This window comes from Aulonocara stuartgranti (assembly GCF_965226115.1).
Source record: "Aulonocara stuartgranti genome assembly, chromosome: 15".
NCBI classification, from domain to species: domain Eukaryota; kingdom Metazoa; phylum Chordata; class Actinopteri; order Cichliformes; family Cichlidae; genus Aulonocara; species Aulonocara stuartgranti.
In genome coordinates this window covers 25,861,491-25,888,370 of record NC_138951.1, presented here as the reverse complement: position 1 = coordinate 25,888,370, position 26,880 = coordinate 25,861,491, and the positions used below count along the sequence as shown (strand labels likewise).

The window sequence follows — 26,880 nt, the reverse complement described above, 5'->3', positions numbered from 1 at the left end:
ATCGCGCTTGAAGACTGATTTACTGAGAAACACAAAGGGGAGGATTGATGCCAACCATGGCACATTCCATCAAACGGCAGACAGACAGATCTGCACAAGCAACTGTTGAGTTTCCTTAGCTACAGGTGGCTTTAGGAAAGGAGACAAAAGAAAGGAAAACAGCAAAGGATCCCTTTAATGTAGATAACATCAACTCTATGATCACACCCAACATGAAACTTTATCTGTAACATGGAAAAAATGTCCCACAAGTGTTACAGTGACTTGAAGTATTTGGTTATTACTTCTGATGCTATACAACAAAAAACCCTGAAAGTTAAAGGTTACAGATTCATTTTACAAATTTCTTCTCATATAACAATACTTGTGTTACTGCCACTGTGTGAGACACAGGATGGATGGATGGATAACATGGTAAATGAACGGTTCTTCTCTTCTACCCCTGCAGTCACAGCTGTTTATACCGAACGCCTCATTTACTCATACGAGCACGTCTCTGCACTTCCTGTCTCAGCGATCAATATCTAAGCCACAGAAACATGCAGACTGCAGCAGGAAGGGTCACCTCCTGAGCTACAGCTGGGCCTACGATGGATGAATGGATGAATTCAGGAATAGCTGGAATTTTTCTAAAGTTTCCAGCAGCTCCACTCAGTTTTGTTCAACTGCTGCTTTGAATAAAGTTTCAATGATAAGAAATTTTTTTTTTTTTCTGGGGGTTATAATCAAGCCGCTGTCATCCCATTTTACCAATTTCCTGTAAGTTTCAGTTGTCGTCCGTTTTGTTCTGACCTGCTGCACAAAAAAAGTGTGTTTGATTGTGAGCATTGGAGAAACGAAGCACAGCATGAGTCTTCTGCTCTGCTCGGAGTTTATTTCTGACTTAAATTGCCTTTAAAACACTCGAAGTCCCGCTGTGATCCGCGTCAGCCCATCACTGTCTGTCAGTGTCAAGGGGATTGTGGGTAATTCATCTCTGCGATCAGAATGTATTTAAATAAAGACTCATCAGTAATCGGCCCGATGAGGGGAGGCGTCAGGGAGGAGACACAGCGTCTGTGTGTTGTTTAATAAAGAGATGTGAGGCTGTAACAAGTTCATGATCCTCGGAGATAAACCGCTCCCTGTGAGATCATCATGTCGCTCAGCCTCTTGCTCTAAACTTGTCCACGATCTTTTGTTTTAAATCTCAACAATTAAAGAATCAGGTTTTTCTTATCATCTTCTCCCGTCCTCCCCTCTTTGTCGTTTTACCTAAAATATTAAAAATGATGTGATGTTGACCGGTTTTGACCCAGCTCAGTTTAGTTTTATTCTGCGTAGCAATTAAAGAAAACACGAACAAAAGAAGTGTAAAAGTGAAGATCCCGACACACCGAAACACTAAGTAATCTAAAGTTTTACACCCTGTGTACAAACTACCAAACAGCAGGAGGTAGAAGCTCAAAACTTATCGAGACCGACTGCTTTTCGTCAAAAAATAAAGAAGTTAAAGAAAGATTTCATGCTGAGTTACTCTCACACTGAGACGGCTCGATCGGAGAGATGAACATTTCCCATATTAAAGTTGAACACGAGCATTCCTCTCAAAGTCAGTTAATCTAATAAAAAGTAAATTTAACGGTTCACGGTTTTATTTATAGTCTTTATAGCTGAAACTTCATAAAGGTTGGCTTTCTTATATTTTTCCTGAGATATGAGTAATATTGAGTATCCAGGATCATTTGAAAATTCTTATTTCAGATGGGTTTTACTAATTTTAATATTTATACTCCGTTTCACAGTGGTGGAATTTTTAAGATTTCCAAATATTGTGAAATTTTATGACATTCTGTGTTTTGTTTTAATTAATTAATTAATTTTTAAACAGTCAAAGAACATCTTCAGATAATTTTCTACTTCATTCAGAGGTTGTTCCACGTTATTTCCCTGGCACACTGGTGTGTGACATCGGCAAACAATATGACCTTCAATGACTTTGACATTGCAGCCATGTCATTGATGTACAGTATAAAAAGCAGTGGCCTGATGAAAGATCCCTGAGGAACCCAGCAGAGATTGATTGAGCTTCCAAGATAACTGTTAACCTATACACACACATGTCGTGGGTTAAGTAAACAGTTGTGATCGACTTTCTAACAATGATTTTTTAGATCTAAAAATATTTTCACAGCTTATTCTTTGGTTTCATTTGTAGGTGTTACTGAATCTATAAGGTCAAGCCTGCAGTGACAAAAAGATGTTTGTTTTTTCTTCTAAAATTCAAAAATGTTCTCTAACCAACAAGAACAGTGAAAAAAGGCAAGCTGGGGTTTTATTTGCAGCATATTCCACTCTTGGCCCTCCACCCATCAGAGTCTCTAGGGGCTCACAGCTCAGCCTGAAGAAAACACAGCTCTTAATGTGGGTGTAACACTATAGGATACATAGACCCTCCTTCACATACAGGACTCCAGAGTATTCTATAGGGGAAAAGAAAAAACCCAACCTTGTAAAGACCCTGCCTCCAGGAAACTGGATCATGAGCTCAGAGCATGTTTCTCTTTCCCTTACCTTTATTGCCCTCTTCTACTTGCCCCTCTGATGCTTCCTCCCCAATGTTTAAGCGCATGTTTTGAACGTTCCAGCTAGGAGTAACGGTTGTTTGGTTTCTACCTCTCTGACGATTTTGGAGCTTGGTCATGGACACGGATATGTTCCACCGTCTGTCCCTGCTTACCGGTTACCAGCAGAAACTTTGGTCCTTTAGCACTGCTGTTGGAGCTGTGCTGCTGCTCTGGAAAATTAGGTTGATGTTGTATTGTTAAGAAACCTGACCACACAAATGTAGGGTGAGCAGCTGATATCAGACTGAAAGTTTCTGTGAGGTTTCAGACTGAAAATGGCTCACAGTCGCTGCTCCAGCTGTGAGATGGGTGGAGTTCAAGTTATTAACTTAAAAAAAACAAACTTGTTTTTATGAAGTATGGGGTCACTGTGTCAGCACGAAGCAGGGAAAGATGGAAACAACTGCAGAGGCATAAAGATTTGACTCTTTGGACGTACCATTTCAGCTCTATGAGGACAGGTTACAGGTCATAACAGATCAGTGACCAGTCCAATTAACACATACTGTACAAACTGCCTCCAGCCATCAGATTCATCCAGTTTTAACTATATTCTAACTTTCTTCTCGTTCGTGATCTTTTGCTTCTTACCTGTCTATCCTTGATTTTACTGTCTATCCAGTCACAATTCATTTATTTTTGCAAAATCGGTAGACATTAAAAAAGCAAGAAATTTCAACACAATAATACAAATAAAATCTTGAAAGAATCCATTCCTAGAGTCCCTGACATTTATGTAGAGTCTTTGCTCCCTTGTTGATTTGCTTTCTTGTTTGAAACTGTTCCCTCCTCTCTTTGCATCTACGGGTGGTCGATTGGCTCCTCTGGAGTCCCATCATCTCTCTTCTAGCCTTTACCCGATCATTCCATTTTTCCCTCTTTCATCACTCTACTTGTTCAGGATGTTTCACTCCCTCAGTCAATCCTTCCCTCCTCAGAGGACACTCTTTAATGTAAACCAGGCCTCTGCTGCGCTCTCCTCGCTCTACGCTTTGCTCTGCAAACAGACCACGAGACGTGGTCTTGGACGGGACACGTCTCCAAGCCACGAAACGACTGACGGCGCAAAATCGAATCATGTTAATGCATTCTGACGAATAATATTCAGTCTCACTGCTGACAACACGAGCAGGTTACTGCAGGCTCTGAATGCTGCAGACAGAGAGTCAAGACTACGACCTCCACTCCAGGGACCTGGTCTGATTCTCTTCTTCTTTTCTTTTGTGTTTGAAAAGTAAATATCAACATTATTTCAAATGAACACAGCACCTTGGTTGTTTTTGGTGCCACGTAATATTCAGCAGAATTTTCTGGATTTTGCTTTTTAAACACGTTTACCGATTCTACAGGTGACTGACCGACACTGTTGACATCACAATGATAAATCACAGTCCACAAATGTACACGAACGTGTCCATACTTGCCGAGTTGGGCACGAGGCTCAAGTCATTACCATACCATGGTAACAAATCCAAAGATGATCTAAGATGTGCTACATATTTCTGTTAGACAGTTCGGACATAGTGAACCTCCATTTACAGGGTGTTTCCAGAAACCAGGTTTCTCTGAACAATCCTCAGACGTGACAGTGAGCAGCTGTCACTGGATCTACTTTGTACTCATAAAACAGTCTCACAGAAAAGCAGTGATAAAACATCCAACCATCTGCACAGTCTAAGGGCGATAACTGTCTCTTATGGACAAAGAAAAAAAAAATCAATTTAACAAACCATAAAACATGGTGAATGAGCAGATTTCACTTGGAGATTCCACTCAATTCCACTCTTAATAAAAACGGTTTCTGTCTGTAGTTCACTCCCTTCGAGTTTCTTCACAAGTGGAAAATGATGCACATCATCTGCATTGAGCGCCTGTCTGAACACAAAGTCTTGAATATCCACTACCCACAATGCAAATCTCTGCAGCTTTTCCTTCCCACTGTTGCCACAGCACTTGGCTCGTATGGGTCATGTGATTGTATTGTAGGGTCTTCACCTTACAATATCAAGCACCTATCTAAATAAAACTGAACTGAACTGCATTAAATGCATCCACCCTCTTCCTGTCACATAAAAGATGAAAACTAAGATGGAAACTGTCCTCAGCAGTTGTCCTGAAGGTGGCCTCCTAAAATGCCTGCGTGTAGATAGAGTTTCCTTAAACATGAGAAAGTTAAACGCTGAGGTCACTTGTGTATTTTTGGGCATACAGACCGCAGCAAGACTTTTCTTCCATTAAACAGAGGGAATAAATCTACAGATCCATCCAGCTAATGCTTCTTCTGCACAGTTAATGTGTAGCATATGAAACAATAATAACACCAAATTAGTTTTCTACTTTAACATTAACATGGTGGGCGCCTCCATAAAGGACCTCTGAGAGTCTCTGACAAGCAGGGCAGGCTGAAAGAACAGATCAACAGATAATATCTCTCTTGGCTCTGCGGCTCTCGTAAAACACGCTCCTCTGCTCTTAAAAGTGTCCGGGAGAAGAACGGGAAAGAAATGATTGAATAATGTTTCACCATAAGCTTCTAATCCCCTGGCTGATTTCTCTGAGCTGGGAAAAGACTGGGAAAATATGCTGACTGCATATACTCCACAACTAGAAGAGCCTGAGAGGCAGAGGAGGGGGAAACGTGGAAAAACCAGAGACCACAGCGCTTAACGTGGAGGGAGACATTTGAAGAGGGGTGTTTGGAGAGGTGGTCGAAATAAGAAATGATCTCAGGAGTCATTAACTGCAGGATTGCTTGAAATAAAAAGAGTAAATGAAACGAGCTGACAGCTTTCATAATGAGAAATCAATTAGTTTTCAGAAGGTGAGCCAGGAAGGACCCCAGCTGAAACGTTCCTGTTACTGACTGACGCCGTTTCTAGATCTTATTATGTTTCTTTGTTCCTTCACTGGTTTTGTTTTCTGTTACAGTGACACATCTTTGGGGTGTTGTGAATTCATATTATTTATTTACATTTGCAGCACTCTGCTCTCCCAGAGTCTTGTCCAGAGGGTTAAATCAATGAAAACTGAAAACCAGTGCAGATATTCTTTGTGCTTCTCATGCTGCTACCTGTGCACAATGGTAAATTCTCACAATCGCCCTGCCCAGCCAAAGAGCCACGCAAACAGACACCAACCAGGAGCCATAAATCACACACGGGAGATTACTGCTATGGAAACTGGCATGAATGGTGATGTATATGGATGTATTAGTCCCTGTGCTCATCGGGAACGACTGCGTGCTGTAAAATCTAACGCTGGTGCATTTACAGAGGCCCAGAGTAAGTCAGTGGAACATAAAAAAATCTAGCTGATAACTATACAGCTCTGATATCTTAATGGCATTTCAACGCTGCAGTAAAACTCTCGTACAAAATCATGCCAGTGGTCAAATAAATGAGTGACAGTTTGTTTAAGGGTTCAAGATTAATGGTACTCTGTTACATCACACGTAAACTCAAAGAAAAAAAAGAGGAGACTGACTGAATTAAAAAGTTTGAGCCGGCTGCAGGGGAGACGCTCAGGGCTGCCGGAAAGAAACACCTGCTTCTTCACCGCATCTTCATTTCAGAGTCTTTGACGAGTTTTAACGGAGCGCTACGAGCTCCATTTTTCTTCATTATCTGCCTGGACTGAGGCTTAATGCGCTGCATCAAAAAGGCTTTTTCATTTTAATTATAACAGCGATTGGACAAAAGTTTAACTGCCCGAGTCACACGGTTTATTCAGAACATCTGAACTCACCTTGACAGAAAACTGAAGTTTGAATGATTCAGTGATTTGTCATAAAGTTGCTGCTGAGCCGGCCGACTGAATATTTTTATCTGAGGAACTGTGTGATGCTAGTTTATGCATGACCGGCTGACTAAGCAACCTGCTCAGTCTTTAAGGTTATATGGTATAATATGCTCTATGGCTGCACTGTGCACACTGCAGCAGCGTACAATTCCTCTGCAAACATTTTACTTTTTGCTTGCTGCATGAATGACACGTAATCACTGACTGTATAAAGGTGGGCAGGTTTAAGCCTGTGCACCTGCTTCATTTATCCTTGCTGGTAGCTATGCCCATCGTTTATGTTGAGTCAGTGGTCTTCATGGTCTCAATTAAATTTCTTTATGTATTGATGTCACAATAAAGCTGGTTAATCTGCAGCTCATAAACACAGTGATGTGTTACACATTACACAAGCATATATTAAACACTTTTCTATAATCACGCTGTGTTTGCACTGTAACTATCATGAACAGAGTAAAGCAGAAGGCCGCTGTGTCCCTTCTGAATGCATAAATACATTAGATACAAACATTAAACACGTCCCACGTGAGCCATTGTCGTATGTAAAGCCTATTTTTCGGCTGTTCTCAGTTGTTGTCACAGGTTTTTCTTTACTGAGAGCCTTTGTGAAGCAGTTTTTTTTAAACTTTGTGGTTCTTCTGTTTGTGCCATAATAGCAGGTGAATGGAAACACTGAAGCTGCTCAGCTCAACCTGCTTGTGCTCTGCCAGCCGCTGAGCAGCTTCTCTAAAACAATTTGAAACCACGCGTTTAAAAACAGCAGCAAAGTGTGAATTACGGGAATGATGCTCACCCTGCCCTCCAACCACGCTCCCCCTCTCCCTCTCATTCTGCGGCTGACCGCCAGCAGCTAATGACAGTCTAGACAGCGGCGAAGCGGCGGTGCTGAGGTCGTAATGATGTGTTAGATGGCAGACAGACGGACGAACGGCGCGAGGTCCAATCAGACAGAGGCCACCATCTCCTCGAGTGCCACTTTCACTGGTTATCTTATGTCTCCTGGTGCTCAGGAGGAGAAAGAGGAAAGCGCCGTTTCTCAGCCTGGTAATGGAAACTGGAAAACGATCCTTCCATCATTTCATCAGGCTCAGTGTGGCAGATTAGCTGCTGTCCTCTTTTTAATTGAGAAATAAATATGAATGGCTCTGCCATCAAAGTCCTGATTCATCACCAAAGTACTCGGCGGGGTTAATGAAACGCTCCGACTCATTACACTCCAAGGCTGTGAGTGAATCTCTGGGAATCTTGTTAGATGTTGCTCTTTATAATTCGCTCTGTGTAACATATTCATGTCGACGGCGTCTGAAGTCAGTTCCTATCATTAAAGTCCATTAAGCTCCTTAATGCGAGTCCTCTTGTGCTACTCATTAACCACATACCGTTAGCTTCCCACTCACTCTCTGGCTCGCCATGTTCGCATCTTCCTTGGTTTATACTCGAGGCGTCTTTCCATCAACAAGTTTTACACATGTGTTTATAAAAAGTTTAATAGGCAAAGAAAAATCCAACAGATTCAGTTTAAGACTCAGCAGCAAAAACGTCCTGTCTGTTTGCAGCGGCGAGGACAAAGGAAAATGAAACACATGAAGTTCAAAATTTCTATGTATTAAATTAAATAACTATAATAGTATAAATTATACTTTGTATGTGTGCACAGAACAGAGGAGGAAAACAAAGCTTTTACTATTCTGAATAAATTCTTTGGGACATTTTTGAATGATGTGTCAGGCCTTACTCTCCAACATCATCGAAACAGCAAATGAAGGAAAGTTACAGGTGAACGGTGCTCATCCAGAAGAGTTCAGCTCACACTAACACACTTTACCTTTGATTTTTTTTATTTAATTTGTCAGCTGTGCACAGAAATATGATTCCAGTGGAGTGCGGTGGAGCGACAGACAGAGACCATATGCAGAAACTTTTTTTCATCCTTATATTAATACAATATGTCTGGTAGAGAGCGCTAAACGGAGGCCACCGGGGTCTCAAACTGGATTTAGAGGCAGTCAAAGTTTGGAAACAGTCTCAGGAATTTATTCCAACTTCACATTTTTGCATTTTCACTATAGGAACATTCGGTATCCAGATGAGCGTAGAGAGCAGCAGGAATGGTTGTTGGCCTTAAACCAGTGAGACGTCTTTTACGAAGCAGTTTTTAAACCAGTTCAATGTGAAAGCAGGATTACCTGCAGACACCAGAGAGCCTCTGACTCAGGTGAACCGCCTGCAGTCTGAGCTTTGTGTTTATAGGGAGTTGGAAGGAAAAGCAGTTGTGTATCGTGTCTGCAGTCATCTGTAAGTGTGTGTTTTCTTACCCTGCTGCTGGGCGCTGAGCAGTGTGGGGTCAACAGTGGGCACTGATCGGGGCATAGGCACAGGTTTAACAGCTTCTGCTGGTCAACAAAAACACTTCAAATTATGATTGTGGTAAATATTCAAGGAAATACTCAGTAACGAATGGCCAAAACTATATTTCTAATAACTATGCCAGTTATCAATAATCAGCAGCACGGTGGGGGGATAGGTTAATTGGATAATCCAAATTGCCACTAGGTGTGAATGTGCGAGTGAATGTGAGTGTGAATGGTTGTCTGTCCCTATGTGTTAGCCCTGCGACAGACTGGCGACCTGTCCAGGGTGTACCCCGCCTTTCGCCCTATGACAGCTGGGATAGGCTCCAGCGACCCCCGCGACCCTGAAAAGGATAAGCGGAAGCGAATGGATGGATATATCTAACACCTGCGTTAGAGTGCCAGAGATGGACAGGTCAACATCCATCATCTTCCTGACCTTTACCCAGCAGGCCACAGTATTTCAGCCCCAACATACCCCCATTAGATTATTGGATGCCGTCCTATTTTTCAGTCTGTACATCTCTGAAGCCTCAATCTCAGCTCTGACTGCACAGATATGAATATTTAGTGACAGCTAGCAGAAATCCAGACAAGAAACAACACAATCAAGCGTCTGAAAACGACCAAGCTGCCAACAGATGCTTCACTTTGGATGCTCTCCTAGTGGAAATGAACGAAACGTCACCAACAACACGCTGCGTCACTGCGATCAGGTGGTTACCTTGGAACGAAGCTGCTCTGTAAACCTGTCAGATTTCAGAGCTGTCCTCTGAAAAGTCCCCCTGAGCGTTCATCATCAGTGAGACAGAACTAAACTTTGCACTCAGCCAAGCATGTGAGGAGAGCCCCAAACTCTTTCCCACACACCCGGGCTACAGCCTATCACATGGGTCTGAGCAAAAGCTTTGTTATCAGCAGGGTTCAGTCTCTCCTTGTCTGTCAGCAGGAGCAGGTCCACCTCTGCCGCTCCTCTTTGTGCAGCGGTGACGGTGGACCGATTGTGTGTGTGTGTTTGTGTTTGGGGAAAGTGTGTTTGGACGGTGTGTGCAGCTCTTTCTGCAGAAGCTTGTGTAATCTATAATCACCTTGAATTACTCGAGGTTTCTGCGTGAATGTTTATTTTTCTATTGTGCCCCATCACTCTGCGCAGGAAGCAAAAAACTAAACACCCAATCCTCCACGCAGATCTATGAGGTGGCAACAGTGCCTAGACAAGTGCTCTTATACAACATTTTGCCTTTACGCTGTTTCCATAAGGGAACAATTACATCTCACTTTGGAGAAGTTTCATCTTCTTTATATCCTCCAGAGAACATCTGCAAACATCTGCGCCAGCAAACATGTGTACATGCGTCTCTCGGGGAGGAGTGTCACTGAAAGCGTCGCCGGTAAATTGCGAGGCCGTCACATACTCGGTGTTATCAGGGGAAATTAGCAGGATTACAGGGCGGGTGACAAGAGAGGCAGCTCTTCTAGTTTAGACCTTTAATGATGGCAGAACAACAGCACGCTGGAAACAGCAGTCAGGTGATCATGGCATCATTATCGTAATTCATTTATATAACACAACGTTTTTTGTCTATAATTAATCATCCACGTTTCAGTGATTGGACAGACCTGGACCCTCACTGAGCATGTGATGAAGCTAGACCACTAACATCTAAACAGCACTGTGTGTGTGTGTGTGTGTGTGTGTGTGTGTGTCTGCTGCAGCGACAGTCTCTTTAAATAAAGTGCTCCATGTGCTGCACAACACAAGTCCCATATTCGACAAATTACAGTCTCTCAGACTCTGAAAGTCAGCTGCTGTAAATGACTCTTTCTTAGAAATATTGTACAGCACAATATTATTTACTCTGTTTTAAAGCTACAGAATTTTAAATTGCTGCTATTATTTCATGTTAAACCTCGATGTTCAGAGGCACGGCGGGCCCAGTGTGCTCAGAGGAAGCAGGATTTAATACTGGCGTTTTAAACTGTTTGCATCGTAACGTAGTGACCTCAGAGAGGTGTGGCAGGCACGGCGGCAGGCTGATACGAGGTGCGATCGACGCTCGGAGTTTGGCTCACTACGGTGGTGACCTAGTCTCGAAACAGAGCTGAAAGCTGTTTTCATGTGTTTGCACACAGATTTCCAAACACGGACAGATCTGATTGGTCCTCTGAGCTAAATGCTGCCGTGTGACAATGACATAAAACCACTGTGAGATTTTCGAAAGACAGCAGAACTGTCTGCGTGGAGCTGAGGCTGATGGACAATGGGAAGTGAAATGTTTTGCTCGACAAGGACACATGTGTCAAACATGGAGAGCTCAGCACGTACACTCAGCTTGCTATAGACTAAACCGAGTGACCAGCGTGTTGACATGTGGCCACGCTGTTTGTACACACAGCCAACCTCTGTCGTACCTGTAGGCGGCGGCAGCTCGGCCGGCGTGTTGGCCGGAGCGTGGGCTCCTGGTGGGATGTGGATGTTGTTGTAGTTTGTGGTCGGAGGACCCGATGGGGCTGATCCTGGACCGGAAGCAAAACCTATGCCAGGGGCGGGGCCTGGAACCGAACTGTGGTCCTGGTCTTCGGAGGCCTGTGAAGGAGGACCGCCTCTAAAAGAACCCCCGTGGGAGAGGCCCAGGCCGGAGAAGCCTTCAGCACCAAACTCGTCTACCAGAGGGAGAGAGAGAGAGAGGGGGGGGGGGGGGGGGGGGGGTCATTAACTGTGAAACAGGAAGATTTCTTCAATGGACAGCAGCTCCAATAAAAACTACTGGAACATTGTTTATGGAAACTCATTTTGCTTTCACACTTGTGTATCACTTCCATATCTCAGAGTTTCAGTGGATCATGAAGGAATTTCTGTTTTCACTGGCACGCGGTTTCTCAGCCGAAGAAACGTGAGAGCAGTGTGGCCGGGATCAGATCCACCCACCTGATTTCACCACTTTCCATCCCGTCACTGCGCCCTAATCTCTAATAACTACATATCTGTCCACACAGGGTAAAATGGAAACACAGGGATAGAAGTGTAAGTGACGGATCGTGAAATAAGAAAAGTCTTTGTAGCTCACATCAGCCTGGATCATTTACAACCAGTGCCTTTGGTGCTCATCATGCTGCTTACCCTCACACTCGGTTCAAGTTTCTGTGTCTAAAAGTGAAAAAGGACATTTTTTACCACACATCAGGATGCAGGAGGTGAACAGAGAAGCTTAAAGCTTTTGGCCTCACTTGGTTTCAATCACACAGTGAAAAAGGGTTCTTCATCAAAAGCACATCAGGTGGAATCCAAAAATGAGTTTGGGGAAAATGATTAGAATTCATGAGAATCTCATTAAAGTGAACAGAAAGGAGGTGTGTAAATCCCACAGATATTACATCAGAAATTGGTTTCAGATGGAGTGTGCAGCGGGGCATGTGTGAGCATTTGATGGAGCGACTGCAGGACTGCAGGTGACTGATCGCCCTTGTTTGTTGGTATTCTGTTGCACTTTTAAACACATCACAGGACTGGGGACGTTACACCAGCCACTGACTCCTCTGATTACATTACACCAGTTTATTTTCTGTTATCGACCCGTTAAGCATCATTTATTCAATATGGAAACACAGTTTACAGCAGACCTTCCCAAAGTGTGGGGCCCACCCCCTAGGGGGGGCGCAGGGCCATGGCAGGGGGGCGCGGTATGAAAAGAAAAAAAAACAAAATGCTTGGACACTGCTAGCACGGGGCGCCCACAGAAACACAAAGCAGGAGATGAAGCATGGCTGAATATGTTTCCAAACCAACTTCATTCTAAGCCAAAGACTAGAAAATATGGTGAAGCATATCTTTCCTTTGGTTTCACCTACACAAGTGCCAAGGTAGGTCTCCGCTGTAGAATTGGTCTTCCCTACGTCAGGAGCAGCGCTGGGCTCTTCAAATCACGGACAAACAGTATCCCACATTCTTGATTTTTAGTTCACAAACACTTGTTGTAATGACTAACTACTCCTGACATTTTGGAGATGTTAGCTCTTTATACAGTAAAGTTACAGTGGGATACAAATAATATCAGGCTGATCCTGCCACGATTTGTTCCCTCGGTTCAAATCACGGACAAACAGGATCCCACAGCTGTTTATGTTTTTAAACCCATTTTGCACAGAAAGGCATTTTTAAAAAAAAAAATTTGTTGATAGCAATGTTGAATATTATTATACAGGGGGAAAACTACACGTAAAATAATCACACCGTGAGGCCTCTGCCTTTGTAAATGGAGGGACAGTAACTGCGTGTAAAACCTGAAGACAGTCAGATTAACAGTAACAGTATTTCGTCTCTATCTGCTATTCTGCAATTCATCTCATGTAAACAATAACGTGGCGCACAGCCTGACGTGAAAAAAGGCACACGCCATCATGTAAAACAAAGGGGGGCCCAGCAAAAAAAGTTTGGGAACCACTGGTTTACAGTGTTTACGCATCACCCTAAAGCTCAAAAGTAAAAATCCCCTTCATTTTTCAAGAGAGTTAAAAACAACAACAACAACAGACACAAATTATTACACATCACTGGATCTAAGTAACATAGCACTGAAGGAGTTAACACAACAGATATATGTGAAAACTGAAGGTAACACATACATCATCATACACCATCATACACCATCAAATCTGATGATGAAAGAGCAGAAGTACAATAATGGAAGTTCTGCAGAAAATGGAAAATGATACAAACACAAGGCACTATGTGTCTGAATGTCCCAGCACCCACATTTATATTTAAACACACTGTTCTCACACAGCAGACTGTTAACAACATTACTGCTTCTTCATACACTGAAGCTCTACATGAACATGGAATATTTATTACTACAAAAACATCCTAAAATTTAGTAAGACTGACATAGCTGGGACCGAGATCCTCTTCACCAAAACAACAGGCTTGGCTTTTATGAATGATGATAACCCTCTTAATGCTTATCAGTCACACAAAAACAGCGAGTTGAGCTTTTTTTTTTTACCATGTTTGGTAACTTTTGTAAAACAGACTCTGATGTCTGCGCCCGGCCCCTGACCTGTGACGCGTGCTTAGTGAAGAAGAGGTTACATTTGTACCCGATCATCTGCTGATGGTTTCTGTGTTAGCAGAACATTTCCTTTATTGAGTTACTGACAGTTTAAGTGACTTCACCATTTATTTTTTTTTCGGTAAATGCTGTTTTCATTGTGGCCTTCGACCTTCGAGCCCTCACTCAGTGGCAACAGGTACACTGAGGTTTGTCACACCTGTACACTCACGTTCAGAGTGGAACTCTGGGAGGTAACGTCATGAACAAAGGTGTCAGAGTTGAACATGCAGCGACAGAGAGTAATAATAATCCTGAAACAAGGACAGAGCCTTGTGAAACACATGAGACTGCAGTGATTTCACGTCCTGACTGCAAGCCCGCAGACTCAGCAACCACACCTAACACAAAGAAAACACTTCTTGACAGCCAGAGATGTTTGCAGAGATTAAGCTACTGGGCTGGATGTGCAGACACAGGCTGGATTCGACACCACGTTAGAGCCCAGCCTGTGTCATTACTGCATCAGAGACAAAAAGGCAGACGGGCATGAAGCAGAGATCTGACACTTTAGCTGGACCGCTCCATCTTTCATTAAGTTGTTAAACCGTGAACGTCCACACCCCTTCATTGTGGCATGCACGCACACACACACTTTCTCAATGCTCAAATATTTGTTACGATCTGTGCATCAGACTGAAAACTATATGAATAAACTATATTACAGTCTGTAAGTTTTTTATCTCTTATTTGTTTTTTGTTGGTACACCTGTACGTGTACAACTGTGTGTGCACCTATGCCTGTGCTCCAAACAGCTCAACACTCTGTTAATGTTCATGTACTTTAAATTTTATTTCCCCAGCATTAAAGGTCCAGTCAGCGCTCAAGCAGCAATAGCATGCTACCAGGGCTATGCTGGACTTACAGAGGAGACATTATAGGACTGAAATCTATAGGAGCCTTATGCAACAGCATAGACAGCGGGAGTGTGACCTCTGGAGGAAAGTTTCCTTTCAAGGCAATTACAGCACTTCCCCCCCTCCTTTATTTTCTTATAGACTGATGAGTCTGTAAATGCAGCAGTTTTGGTACGCCTTTAAAATCATGCACGAATACACAAAAGCAGGAGCCTCCTTAAGGAAATCATTAAATTGAATCCACAGCTGCATCAACTCGACCACAGTTTGCCCCACACCTCACCTAAAGAACACACACACGCACACACACACACGCTATGATTATTCAGGGAATGATTTTGGGTTTCAGCTCGAAAAGTCTGTCAGACTGACTCTTAGTTCTTTTTTTAGTTTGTTATTTGTTTATTTTGCCGTTTGATGTTTGTAAAACTGCTTAAACAGCACTAATAGCATCTATCAGATTAATTACTGTTCACCCCTCGCTGCAGTACTGGGATAACAAATAACTCTTTCTTCAAATAGATTTTACATTGCATCAGTTAAGTAATATTCCTGTTTGATATTCTTTCATGTCACTTTGTGAGTTTCAAAGAATATGATTTTGTGGGTCAACTGAAAAGTACACATTATTATTTTCACCCTGGACATCAATGAAAAGGTCAAACATGAAATCCGAGACTCAAAGTTTTCTGTGCTCTCAGAGTGTCAGTTTGCAAAGTCACATCAGATCATATTAATTAAGGTGGAACTGCTTTTTCTCCTTTTTATAACTGCTTAATTAGTGATAATCATCTCGCTGTGAATGGCAGTGGATCCTGAAAGGCACTTTTCCCCACACTACTGTAAGGTTTCAGTGGAGCTGTGTGCCATGAATGAAACATAGTGTGAAGTACAGCATCAGCTTTTTTGCCAGCAGGAGATTTTCTGAAGGTCAGAATGGAGACATTACAGATTTATGTGCAATCATAGAGAAAGTATCGACTCCATTTACAAACACAGTATCAGGCGTGTTAACACTGGGCAGCAGCTCATTATGTGGTTATGAGTTTTTGTCTATATCAACAGAAGTTTCACTCAAAGTTCCCCTGTTTACTCCCGTCTTCCTTTCTCTGCTCTCCCTAAACCACTGAATGATAAACACCTGGCAGCCATGACACCTGTAGCTCATTCAAAGTGTTCTGTAACTGAAACCGAAGAGCAGACAGGGAGCTCACAGCAGCCAAACTATGAGCGCTATTAACTCTTACTGCTGCCCAAATCACACTCTGAACCAAGTCACATCATCATCATCATCAATATTATCACCATCCCCTTTTATCGATCTAATCAGGCTGGTACAAAACTGGTGAGTGAGCTGTGGGAGTAAATGGAGATTGTGGCCAGTGTTCTTCCTGCTCTGCTTCCTTGTTTACAGCAGTGGGTGAGTGAATGCCACAGCGGCTGTCCTGCTGCCGGACGCTGTGCAGCTCTGTGGTATAAAGATTGGCTTAGTGTCTTGCCAAAGGGCACTTGTTAAAAAGCAGTTTCTGAGCTCGGCATAGCTTCAGACAGACCCTCAGCCCTCCAGCTGGCGTCGGGAGGCCGGTCGCTGCTCTTAGGCACTACTTTGAGCCCTTCTCTGCTTTTGTCCCTTATGATATTCTTTTCATTCATTTTATTTATTTATTGCCTTTTTCTGTTGCACTGGATGAAATATGTTTTCCCCTTTCTAAGGACCTGTACATCCCCAAACTCATTTCCACCGTGGACACCAGCCAAGGCCACGAGCTGCTGTAGTCCTGCTTAAAACTCCTGACCAGTTGTTGAGAGAAATTACACTTCATAGTTTTCATGCCTTTAAAAATCATCAAAACAGCACCAGTTTCATTATCACCCGCTTTCTATGAAAATCTTATCGACAGTGAGCCATTCAGCTGCTTCTGCCTGCCCACAGCTGTTGTTCATCTGCAAGCTGCTTAGCAACCCACATCCATCCCAGCTCCTTTCATGGCTTTTGTGACTTTATCAGTGGGATATCAGTTCTCATTTATTCTGACTGTTGTTTGCTTTTAGCTGATTGGAGCATGGACCAAGGTCCCGGGTTTGCCTGTTGTTCCCTTGTTTTATTCATTCTCTCACTTTTGCCATATAATACATACATAAAAATAACACACAAGAAGTTCTCAAGCATTAGACTTCCAGAAAAGATCCAAAGAACAGACAATGTCTTTTCTGTGAAGGTTAAAGAGGTGAGGATCACATTATTTAGACACGATTCACAGATTGAAATAATCCTCATTTATTTTCTGATGAGCATTAGTTAACCCAGAAGCTGTTTTGGCCCCTCCCCCTTTCATCCAAGGTTCTTCTGATTTGCTGCCTGTTGATCACAGCAGGAGGTTGTAGCTGACGTTGTCTGAGAAGACCATATTAGGGTCTGAGAGCCTGAAACAGTGTTTGGAGATGGAAACTTAGGGAAAGCACAACAGCTCCACTTTGATTTAACCGTCTCTAAATTTACTTCACCAACCCTCGCAACGCATCAAAGAACCACCGTTGACTTGAATCCTTCATAGGAGGGATAATGGCCTCTAACCTATAAAGCTCTTTAATAACTGTGTCACTAAGGCTACGTTCACACTGCAGGCGAAAGCGCATCAAATCCGATTTTTTTGACCCTATGCGACCCATATCCGATCATGGTATGACAGTGTGAACGGCGCAAATCCGATATTTTCAAATCCGATCTGGGTCACTTTCGTATGTGGTACTGAATCCGATACATATCCGATGTTTTAGAAAGCGACTGCTGTTTGAATGGTCATGTCGCATTAAATCCGTCTTTTACGTCACTGACACAAGACAGACGCCAATTATCAGCTCTGGAGAAGCGCCCGATAAGACATCGTGAATGCTTCCTGGCCATCCAGTGTAGATGTCAGTGAAACTGTTGGGAAGACAACGTTGGAGAAACGTGAACATTTTATTTGTACTGTATAATCTGCAGATTCTGACAGAAATCTGCAACTATCCTTTGAAGCACCGCTCCTCTCTAAAACAGCAATAAGGATAATTATGAGGTTATTTACATTATTATGTAAATAACAAAATAACTTAAAGCAAAAATTAGGAAACATAAAGTCCGAAGTCTCTATATTAAGGGCCATCAGTCAAACAATACTGTTTGCTCTGGGTCTAAACAGAGCGCGTTGTGTGTGACGTCTTCTTTTGCGCATGCGGGCCGCTTTGTGGGTTCACACTAGAGCGCGTTTGCTGTCGCATTTTATCTGTAGTGTGAACGAGCAGACAAAAAAAATCGGATTTGATCAAAAAATCGGAATTGAGCATTAAGACCTGCAGTGTGAACGTAGCCTTAGTATTATACACCAGCCGGTCTGTCAGAATGGATTTGTGGGCTTCACAGGGCCTTAATTTAAAATCTGTTTATCCAACTGTCACTAAGGACCCCCCTTACACACACCGACCTTCTGTGTTGCTCGATTTGACTTTAATGTTTATGAAAGTCATGTTTCAATAACTTTCACCATATAAAGCATATTTTCAGGTCACAGAAAACATGCTTTATATTTTTAACAACTTGGCACGGGACGTTTTCTCCCTGTGCCCCACACCCACCCCCCAAAACCTCCACCCTTTCATTCCCTCCATCCCTTCCTTTCCTCTTGCTAAATACATCCTCCTCCAGCCAGCAGAAAGTCGGCGCAGGGCTGCTGGGAGACAATGATCTGCCTGTAATGACCGCTTGTATACTGGTGTTCTGCTGTGTGTGTGTCCAACTACTCTCTAGAGATCAATTAAGCTACTTACAGTGGATCAGTGGAGAGTCCGGTGCCTGCTCTCATGCATGTCCAGCAGCACGGGGACACACAATTCTAACATCACAGACTCACAGGTGGAGTCTCCATGTAATGATAAAATAAGGTCCAGGATCATCTCCTGCTAGCGCCTCAGAGACAGCGGTAAAGGGCTAAGAAGCACGATGTGATCAGGATTTGTGTAACACTGCTGTGAAACAGACCATGACTGTGCTGGCGGGCGAGTCTGCTTTAATAAATGAGTTTGACGATCGTATGGATTCTTTTGTTCAGTGAGTAAAACAGAGGAGCATTTATCGGTTTATTTTGTAGGTTCGCTCCAAGAAGTGATTCTTTTAAGGTAAATAACAGCTGTGAGATCATAACCTTTTGAGAAATCCTGGGAAATGACACAATATATGGAGGGATTTGTGAAAAACATCGCATGAAATTTAACCAGCTGTTCCAGACGAGGCTTGTAATTGAAGGCTCTGATCTTTAAAGGTCAAGTCCGTAATAAAAAAAAATGTAAACACGTTCCTTTGTTCTAACAACCTTATCACATGGGAAGTTTCCCCTCTGTTCCTTGCCCTGGGTGAAAAATTTCTCAACTATTGAGATGTGGAAATAATATCTCACAAAGTTACCACGACAACAGTGCAGTAAATAAACGACGCCTGGACAATATATGGGGCCTTTGTTAATCACTACAGCTGACATTAACAGCGGGCATTCACTCGGTTCGGCACACCGAACCCAAAGAATCCACGTCCGAGTGTTCCTAAAAGTCAAACGTTTGATTTCTACTTCATTTGTTTTAGTTTACCACCCTGTGTGATCTGAAGGCAAAGGAAACATGTGGCGATACAGACATAGTTTATTCTTGGGGGAATCCCCCACAGCAACAGAAACAGGTAGCAGCTAAATCAGTTTTTTATTAACCGTGTGCATAAGTATTTTTTATTTGTGCACAAAAGCTGCCACTGACCCCGCCCACCTCTCATCAAAGATTAATTCAACTGCCAACAAATCACAGAAAAAAAAATAGATTCTTTAAGCTGCAGACAGTCACAAAGGTTTTAACCATTACGGTGAAGAGAGCGAGCACCCTGAAGTTCACTCTTTGGAGCCAGCAATGGCTGACATGTTCGTCACAGCAGGAGAAACAGAGAAACAAACTCCACAAATCATGTTGTATTTGCAGGAGTATCAACAATAGTAATAAATCAAAAGTGATCCTATCAGAAAGGAATGCTTTCTGATGGAGAGACAGATGTGCTCACTTTCCAACACACACACACACACACACACACACACACACACACACACACACACACGCACACACACACACACACACACACACAGAACTAAACTAAACATCTGGGCTGTCTGTGAGTCTGTGAGAAAGGACAGAAAGAAAACAGACACACACACACACACACACACACACACACACACACACACACACACACACCGTAATGGTGTTGGAATCTTGATAAAATCCTAATGGAACAAAAAAAACCCAAAACAAAACAAAAAAATACAGTAACACTGGAACACACACACATACACCATCCATACGTGCAGGGTGGATGATATCGCTATCATGATGTCATCACTGACACAGAGACCCCAACGCCGCAGGGAGAGGAGGAAAGCGTGAAAATCTGTGGCAGACATGGTTGGAAATACAAGAAAAAGTAAATGTGCTGTGTGTGTGTTACATGCGAGTGCAGATAAGTGCTCTTTGAGGTGATGTCACGGTCGAGCACGCCCGCGTGTATGTGGACTGAGCGGGCGTGGCCGAGCAGATGGTCGTTTTTGTAGCGAGGAATTCGTCAACATCACTCCACTGACATGAAAACTACGCTTCGAGTTTCCCCTGCAGGGACGGGAGACGTGTGCAGGCCCGGAGGTGCTCACGTCAAAACACACTCGTGTTTTCTCCTGGGCCTTTTGATGCAATTTCTCGCAGTCTGAGTGCAATCTGAAAATGAGTCCAGATGGCGTGGTATAAAATCGACTTGTAGATAAAGTCACCAGAGTTTAGGAATTATTAGCATAATCACATAATGCTCCCAAGAGATGTTAAGACGCCGAGCCACACAATCGCACTTCGCTTGTCCGATTCCTTCTGAAGGACCTGAACTCATCGATCACAAGAACATTTTCAAAGAGAAAGTATACCCCTCACATCACATAAAAATTAATTAATTAATTACAATTAAGAATGTCTTTCACAGAGAACTGAGCAAGTCTGCAACAATCAAGCAAGTTTCTGAAGGTGAGAGAAACCATGAGGCAAGAACACCAAAAACTGTTACCATAAAATGTATCCTGGATCTGTGAGTGACCAATGCTGCCGTAGCATGTCTAATTTAACGTACGACGTACAGGAATACAAGGAAAAACGAACTTTTGTACCAGCGAATGCGCGCATGTTGCCTGAAACATGGAGGAAGTCCGTTCACATGAGTAGGGGAAAGAAAAAAAGGAACAGCTCAAACCATTTCTATTCTGATGTTTAGATTTAACCCAGAGAGGCAGAGAATTACCACTTGCCAAAAGACAAATGCTGTAAGTTGCAGGATGGTCTGCAAATTGGACCACTTAAAAAGCCACTTGAGCAAAAACTATTATTCGGAGGTCGTAATCTATTGCAAATCCCATGTCAGCAGCTAAAGTGGCGAACATTAGAAAAAGGGTTTGTTTCCTTCCCTACATTTCTGCTTTTAAGAACAGGGTGAACTTTAAAGGCTGCTGTGGTCATTTTGTTGGTGGACTAATTCGGTCAATCTCCCCAGGATCTCATGGCGTTTTCCCCCATGCTTTCTTTCTATTAAAGGTTACGTTTTATGGTGCAAGCCTGGCATCAGCAGCCAGAACGTTACAATGTGACAAAGGTCAGGGATCTGTGTTCAATATGAGGAAACCGAGAGTAATAAAATAAATATCAGCTCATTCTCATGTATACACGAACACAAAGATCCGGCACAGCCTAGCGGCACACGCGCACTCAGGTGCATTTTCACACACATTTTCTTAGTTTTCTTAGCCAGACTGTGCTAATTTGAATCATCGTCACACATAAGCACAAACTTACTGTGGATGACTAATCTACTCTCCTCACTCCTTTAATCTCACAACGTCTCCAGTTTCACCGCATGACTTTCCTGCTACAGCCCCAGACCTGATAAGGCAAACAATGCAGAGCCAAGGTTTATACACACACACACACACACACACACACACACACACACACACACACACACACACACACACACACACACAAAAGGAATTTGGCCTCAGCATTCATTAAAGAGAACTCACACAAGAGAGGACTGTTTGGTAACGGGGAAAGAGGGGTGTGTGTGTGTTCCATATCAGTGTGTCCCACCTGCTTCCTCGTCCTCACCCATGCCGATGGGCCCGGGCTGAGGCGTCTCCCCATTCTTTAGACAGTTGTGGATGTAGGTGGCCTTCCAGCGGGCATACTTCCTGTGCTGGATGTTCTGGTGAAGGCGAGAATAAACACACATCAAGGAAGTTATAACTGACACAGGGAGATATATTTTTCCACAGCTTTTACCCCAAAAACTAACTGCCGGTTAGTGTAACATGCGATATGGTCAAAGGTCGAGGCTGCTGAAAGGTATGAATTTAGTCACTGTAAAGGACTTGGAAGTTCAAACTGAACTCTCATTGATTGAGGTTGTCAATCATTAGTTCCTAATGATGTCATAATCATTAGTTTCCAATTCTCCTTTAATGAGGTCTTCTGAAAAATAAAAATGTTTGTGGGTCCCAGGGTGCTCCGTTCAAAAGCACCCAGTTTCACCAATCTAATTTTAACAAGTGGAACCATTTATTCTGCTCATGTTTACCATGGGTCCTAAATTCATTGTCATACACCAGCAATGCAGGATAGGGGCTCTCTTTGTTAAAGACGTTTTGCAGCTGCAGTCATGATCTGGATGAGGAACTTTCCAGACTGGAAGTCACTGGAACACTGTGGACGTCACCGGATCTACCTGAGACAGCCAGACTGTGACCCGGGCACTCGACATATAAAAAGCAGAGCTAGTACTGCTATATTGGAAGTCCTAATCCAAGTGGCACTTGACAAACGTGTTATGTTCGGTCCCCAAACAAAGAGAAGAAGGCAGAAATTGTTTGCTGCACCTGTCACAGCGTGCTCTGAGAGTGAGGCAAACTGTATAACTGCATGAAGTGTGAGCTTTGCTTAGCTTTATTAGTTTCTGGTCCCAGTACAGCTGTACAGGACTGGGTTTACACCGCCAACAAAAAGTAAGACTCATTCTTGTGAGGGCTCTGCTTTATCAAATATTCTGTTCCTAACTCTTGGACAGACTTGGACACGTGGACAGGCACAGTTGAGGAGTGGAGGGTGTTAGAGTCAGGATTTTATCTTTGCTTTTGCTGATGACATGGTTCTTTTTGTCAGGTGCTGACCTCTACCTTGCACTGGGGTGGTTTAAAGGTGGGATTAACACAGTCAAAGCCACGATTCCTCAGCTAGAAAAGATGGAGTACCAACTCCGGGTCAGGGATGAGTGTCTGTAGGTCTTGTCCATGAGTGAGGTGAATGGAGCTGAAAAGACTGACAGATCCTTCCTCTCACCAAGTGCTGGAATATTTATTCAGTGTAGCAGGGAGTGGCTTGCGGTGCCATGCAGGGAAGGCGGACGCACCTGCACGGCATCCGCAATCATGCCCCGCCGACTTAAATACGGTACTGGGTCCTGCAGGATGGTGGTTGTTGTCAGTGTGTGTGTGGTTGGCAGTGAGATAGAGAAAGCTGCAGCCAACAGTGTGTGTGAACAAGCAACCATTAATAAAGAGATGTTGCAGAGCATGAAAATGCACCGGGTCTGCTGTGGGTTTGTTACAGTGGTGCCGAAACCTAGGATGAGGACACAGCAGACCTGCAACTAGGCCAAATGTGGAAGGAGCTGACCCAAATGGTGGCTGAGATGGTGGCTACACAGCAGGAGCAGGCGGTAGTGTTGCGGCGCCGGCAGGAAGCATGAACATGCACTGGGGTCTGCTGTGGGTTTGTTACATTCAGGTCTCATTCTGTTGGCTATCCGATTTCCATCAGTACTCTAGAACATGGACCTAATGTGAATCAGGTTAGCTTTTAAAGCAGGGCCAGAGAAAGGAAGGTGTAATTTATTCTATGATAAGTAGAGAAAAGATACCAAAACTGAGTCTGAAACGAAAAAAAGCATTACTGGTTTAATTTGAGCCAACTTTTAGGACCTGGATTTTAAATGGGAGGGTATAACTGCTGAAGGCCTGAAGACAAAGAAGCAGGTAAGTAGTTTTGAAGGGTATAAAAAGGTGTAAGCTATTTGAATTTGAAGTTAAAGAAAATAAAAATACTTCAGTCCCAAGGTTCAAGGTTCAGGTACTGAATAAAGTTCCATCCATCCAACCCAGAAAAGAAAACATACATACACTGTAAGGCTGTTAGAGGTATTTATCCAGTGGCTCAGTCCCCTATACGACTATAGAGTCAGAGTAACAAAGTTCTACCAGTGGGGTTAACAGGTACTAAGTTGGGCACTAAACCTCAATTATACACTGGTTTGCACTCAGGTGTGAGTGATGTAAAATTTATGATCAGTGCGCATCTGCCTTTGCTTGGAGTCGCCCACAGAGAATTTACATTACAATTCATAAACTGCGTGTCCCAGGTCCTCGGTGTCAGGCAGTGAATGATCACGATGTACTACAATGGAGGTGTGAGGAGACGCAGTAGAGTGTTAATGGGGGCACATTAGAGTGAATCAAGGCTGAAGGATCTTTGAAATATTACAATAGGAGTGACGCTGATAAGACCTGTGAGAATTTCCTGCTTATTCCAGTTAAGTGCCAAATTCACAGAAGCAGCTCAGAAACAACACGGAGAGCTGACGCGTATTTGTTTAGCCTTAGCATTACCATCGCAGATGGATGAGGCTCCGGTTATTTTAATCCCTGGAAAAACACTTTTGAGATATTAAAGCACGCAAAGGGAAAGACAGGAATGTAACCGCTATAAAAGTTTCAACAGAAAGGTCACACATTGTAAAACTCTCGGTTAAACAATAACTCATAGCAGAGGGAAGCACATGCTCCCTCATGGGGCAATTTGTTGTCTTTGCATTCATTTAACACCTAAACAGAACTTTTGTAGAAGGCAAAAAGACTCAACAATATCATAAAGACAAAAAACTATGTTCCCTCTTCGGACTGTGCCTGGCCAGGCCCCATAGACTACTTGGGCCTGGCCTCAGGCGCTCGACCTCGGGCATCCTCCCTGGGCCTGGCTCCAGGGCGTGGCCCAGTTAACCCCATCCCGGGCAGAGTTTGTTCCTGGGTGAGGGACCAGACAATTCGCCATGGATGACCCTACCATAGGGCAAAAGCCTCAGATAACATACCCCCTGGGATCCCAGGGACACACAAACTCCTCCACCACAATAAGGTAGCAATTCACAGAGGGAACCACTGGACTTTAAATCTTCATTTGGACATTTGGTTGGTAAAACCTTAAACGTTTCAAGATATGATGAACCACGAATGCTTCAGTTCTGAATTACTTTCAACATATTTGTTGGAAGCATCATTATCTTCATGCAGTCATGTGATAAAGTTTTGTGCACAACTGTGAAAACTTTTTCATGACTGTATAAAAAAAAAATCCAGATTCTTTTATATTCTAGGTGATGATCCAATTTTCAAAGAGTGACTCAGGAACATGTAGTTTCCCCGGCTGCTGACTCTTTTCTGTGAAGTACCACGATTAGGGTCACAATGCTTTCAATTCCCGTAATTTGTTAATGTAAAATGCATTGGCTGACAATGTCCCCAGGTGGGCTCATGGCCTCATGGTGGAGAGACATAATTATAGTCAGAGGCAGATGTCCACGCTGCCTTTGTTAGTAACAATGTAGTGCGGTGACAACCGGAGTAGAAGAAGTACGCATATGAGCTTTCTGCTCGTGTAGATTTTTATGTCCAGTGCACGCTCTCGGCCAGGCACAGCAACAAGGAACTAACTGAAGAGGAAACAACTGGGTAATAATTCCAATTGATCAGGCGTAACAGCGACTCCTCGTGTAAAAGCAAAATTGTATTTGTTATATCAGGCCTGAACATAAAAACTCAACAGCTGCAGGAGGAAAGAGAAAACAATGGTAAAGTTAAAGATCTGGCAGCTTGATGCAGTTAACATGAAATCACACAGCCGTGTCTTCACATCTGAATATCGATGCACATCCAATTAAATGTACTGGAGGGCTGGACTGGGGCCAGATTGAGGATTAATGGTGTTCTTAATGAACAGAGATAAAAGGGAACGATCTCCTCTAATGGTGTCATCTCTCTTTTCAACTTAAAGTTTGTGGCCACATTAACAAATAGACAATACAATTCTAACCAGCTTCAAAATCTGCATTAGGTACGACAAACTTAATTCTTCAGTCTGAGCTCTCTGAGCTTTCTGTCATTTCTTTAAGTATCTTCAGGAAAAGATCTCCAGGATTTGTGAAGAGTATTTGAAGCTCTTGTTTAGAGGTTTTCTGCCTGTTTTTCCATTTCAGATATCCAGGAAAGAATCTCCACCCTGTGTCACAAATGGCTGCAGACTCTCACTGTTGGACCTCCTCCTGACCTCCTCGTACATACTGACCATGATGTGGATCCATCTCTCCATCAGACCTGTTCATGTAGTTTTCATAACTCTGCCTTTTCTCCCCGTTTCCCTACATTAAGAACTGCTTCCTGACAGCCGTCCTTTCAGTAACTTTCAGATACTGTTTATTTGCTACAGGCAATTGTTTTGGTTATTAATTTCTTCTTTAGTCACCTAGTGTTCTAAAAAACACACCATGCTGAGATATGGCAAGGTTTCAGTCAATAGCTCTGTGGGAATCACCTTGTTGGTGTTAACTTTGTTATCCTAGGCAATTTTTATAGATTCACCTAAAAAAATAAGAACAAATTATGAGTTTTTGTGAAACACAGGCTGCTCATAACAAAAAGCCACAAGATTCCATTTCAAACTGGTTCCTGAGTTGTCTGTTTTGTGTGAACAGCACTGGTTCATCCCTTGAGTTGGCTTTTTATTCTTGAAAATAAAATTAAAATAAATAAATAAATAAAACAACTGATTATTGTTCAGAAACCCTGGAGAGCTGCTGCTCAAGACCACTTTACAGGACAAACGGGCTCCTTGGAAGCAAAAACATCAATAAATGACGGGTGGTACCTGCTGACAGGCAGGACATCACCTGACATCTGAGTGCTTGCTTTGAAGAAATGTGTGACATTAAATGTGTGCCAGCCTCAGTTACAA

General features: G+C 43.0%; 1 protein-coding gene across 5 annotated transcripts in view; it reads right to left on the bottom strand.

Annotated features, from left to right (window-relative positions):
* vta1 (vesicle (multivesicular body) trafficking 1) overlaps window positions 1-26,880 on the bottom strand; it is a 60,325-nt gene that overhangs the window by 1,838 nt on the left and 31,607 nt on the right. For 3 of the 5 annotated variants that reach the window (XM_082507064.1, XM_082507066.1, XM_082507068.1), the window contains 3 exons: window positions 21,913-22,027; window positions 11,168-11,419; window positions 8,720-8,797 (listed from right to left, as the gene is read on the bottom strand). In XM_082507064.1, the coding sequence (XP_082363190.1) occupies window positions 8,720-8,797; window positions 11,168-11,419; window positions 21,913-22,027 (445 nt within the window). The remainder of the gene's footprint in view (window positions 1-8,719; window positions 8,798-11,167; window positions 11,420-21,912; window positions 22,028-26,880) is intronic. The other 2 variants (XM_082507065.1, XM_082507067.1) reach the window with 2 other exon arrangements.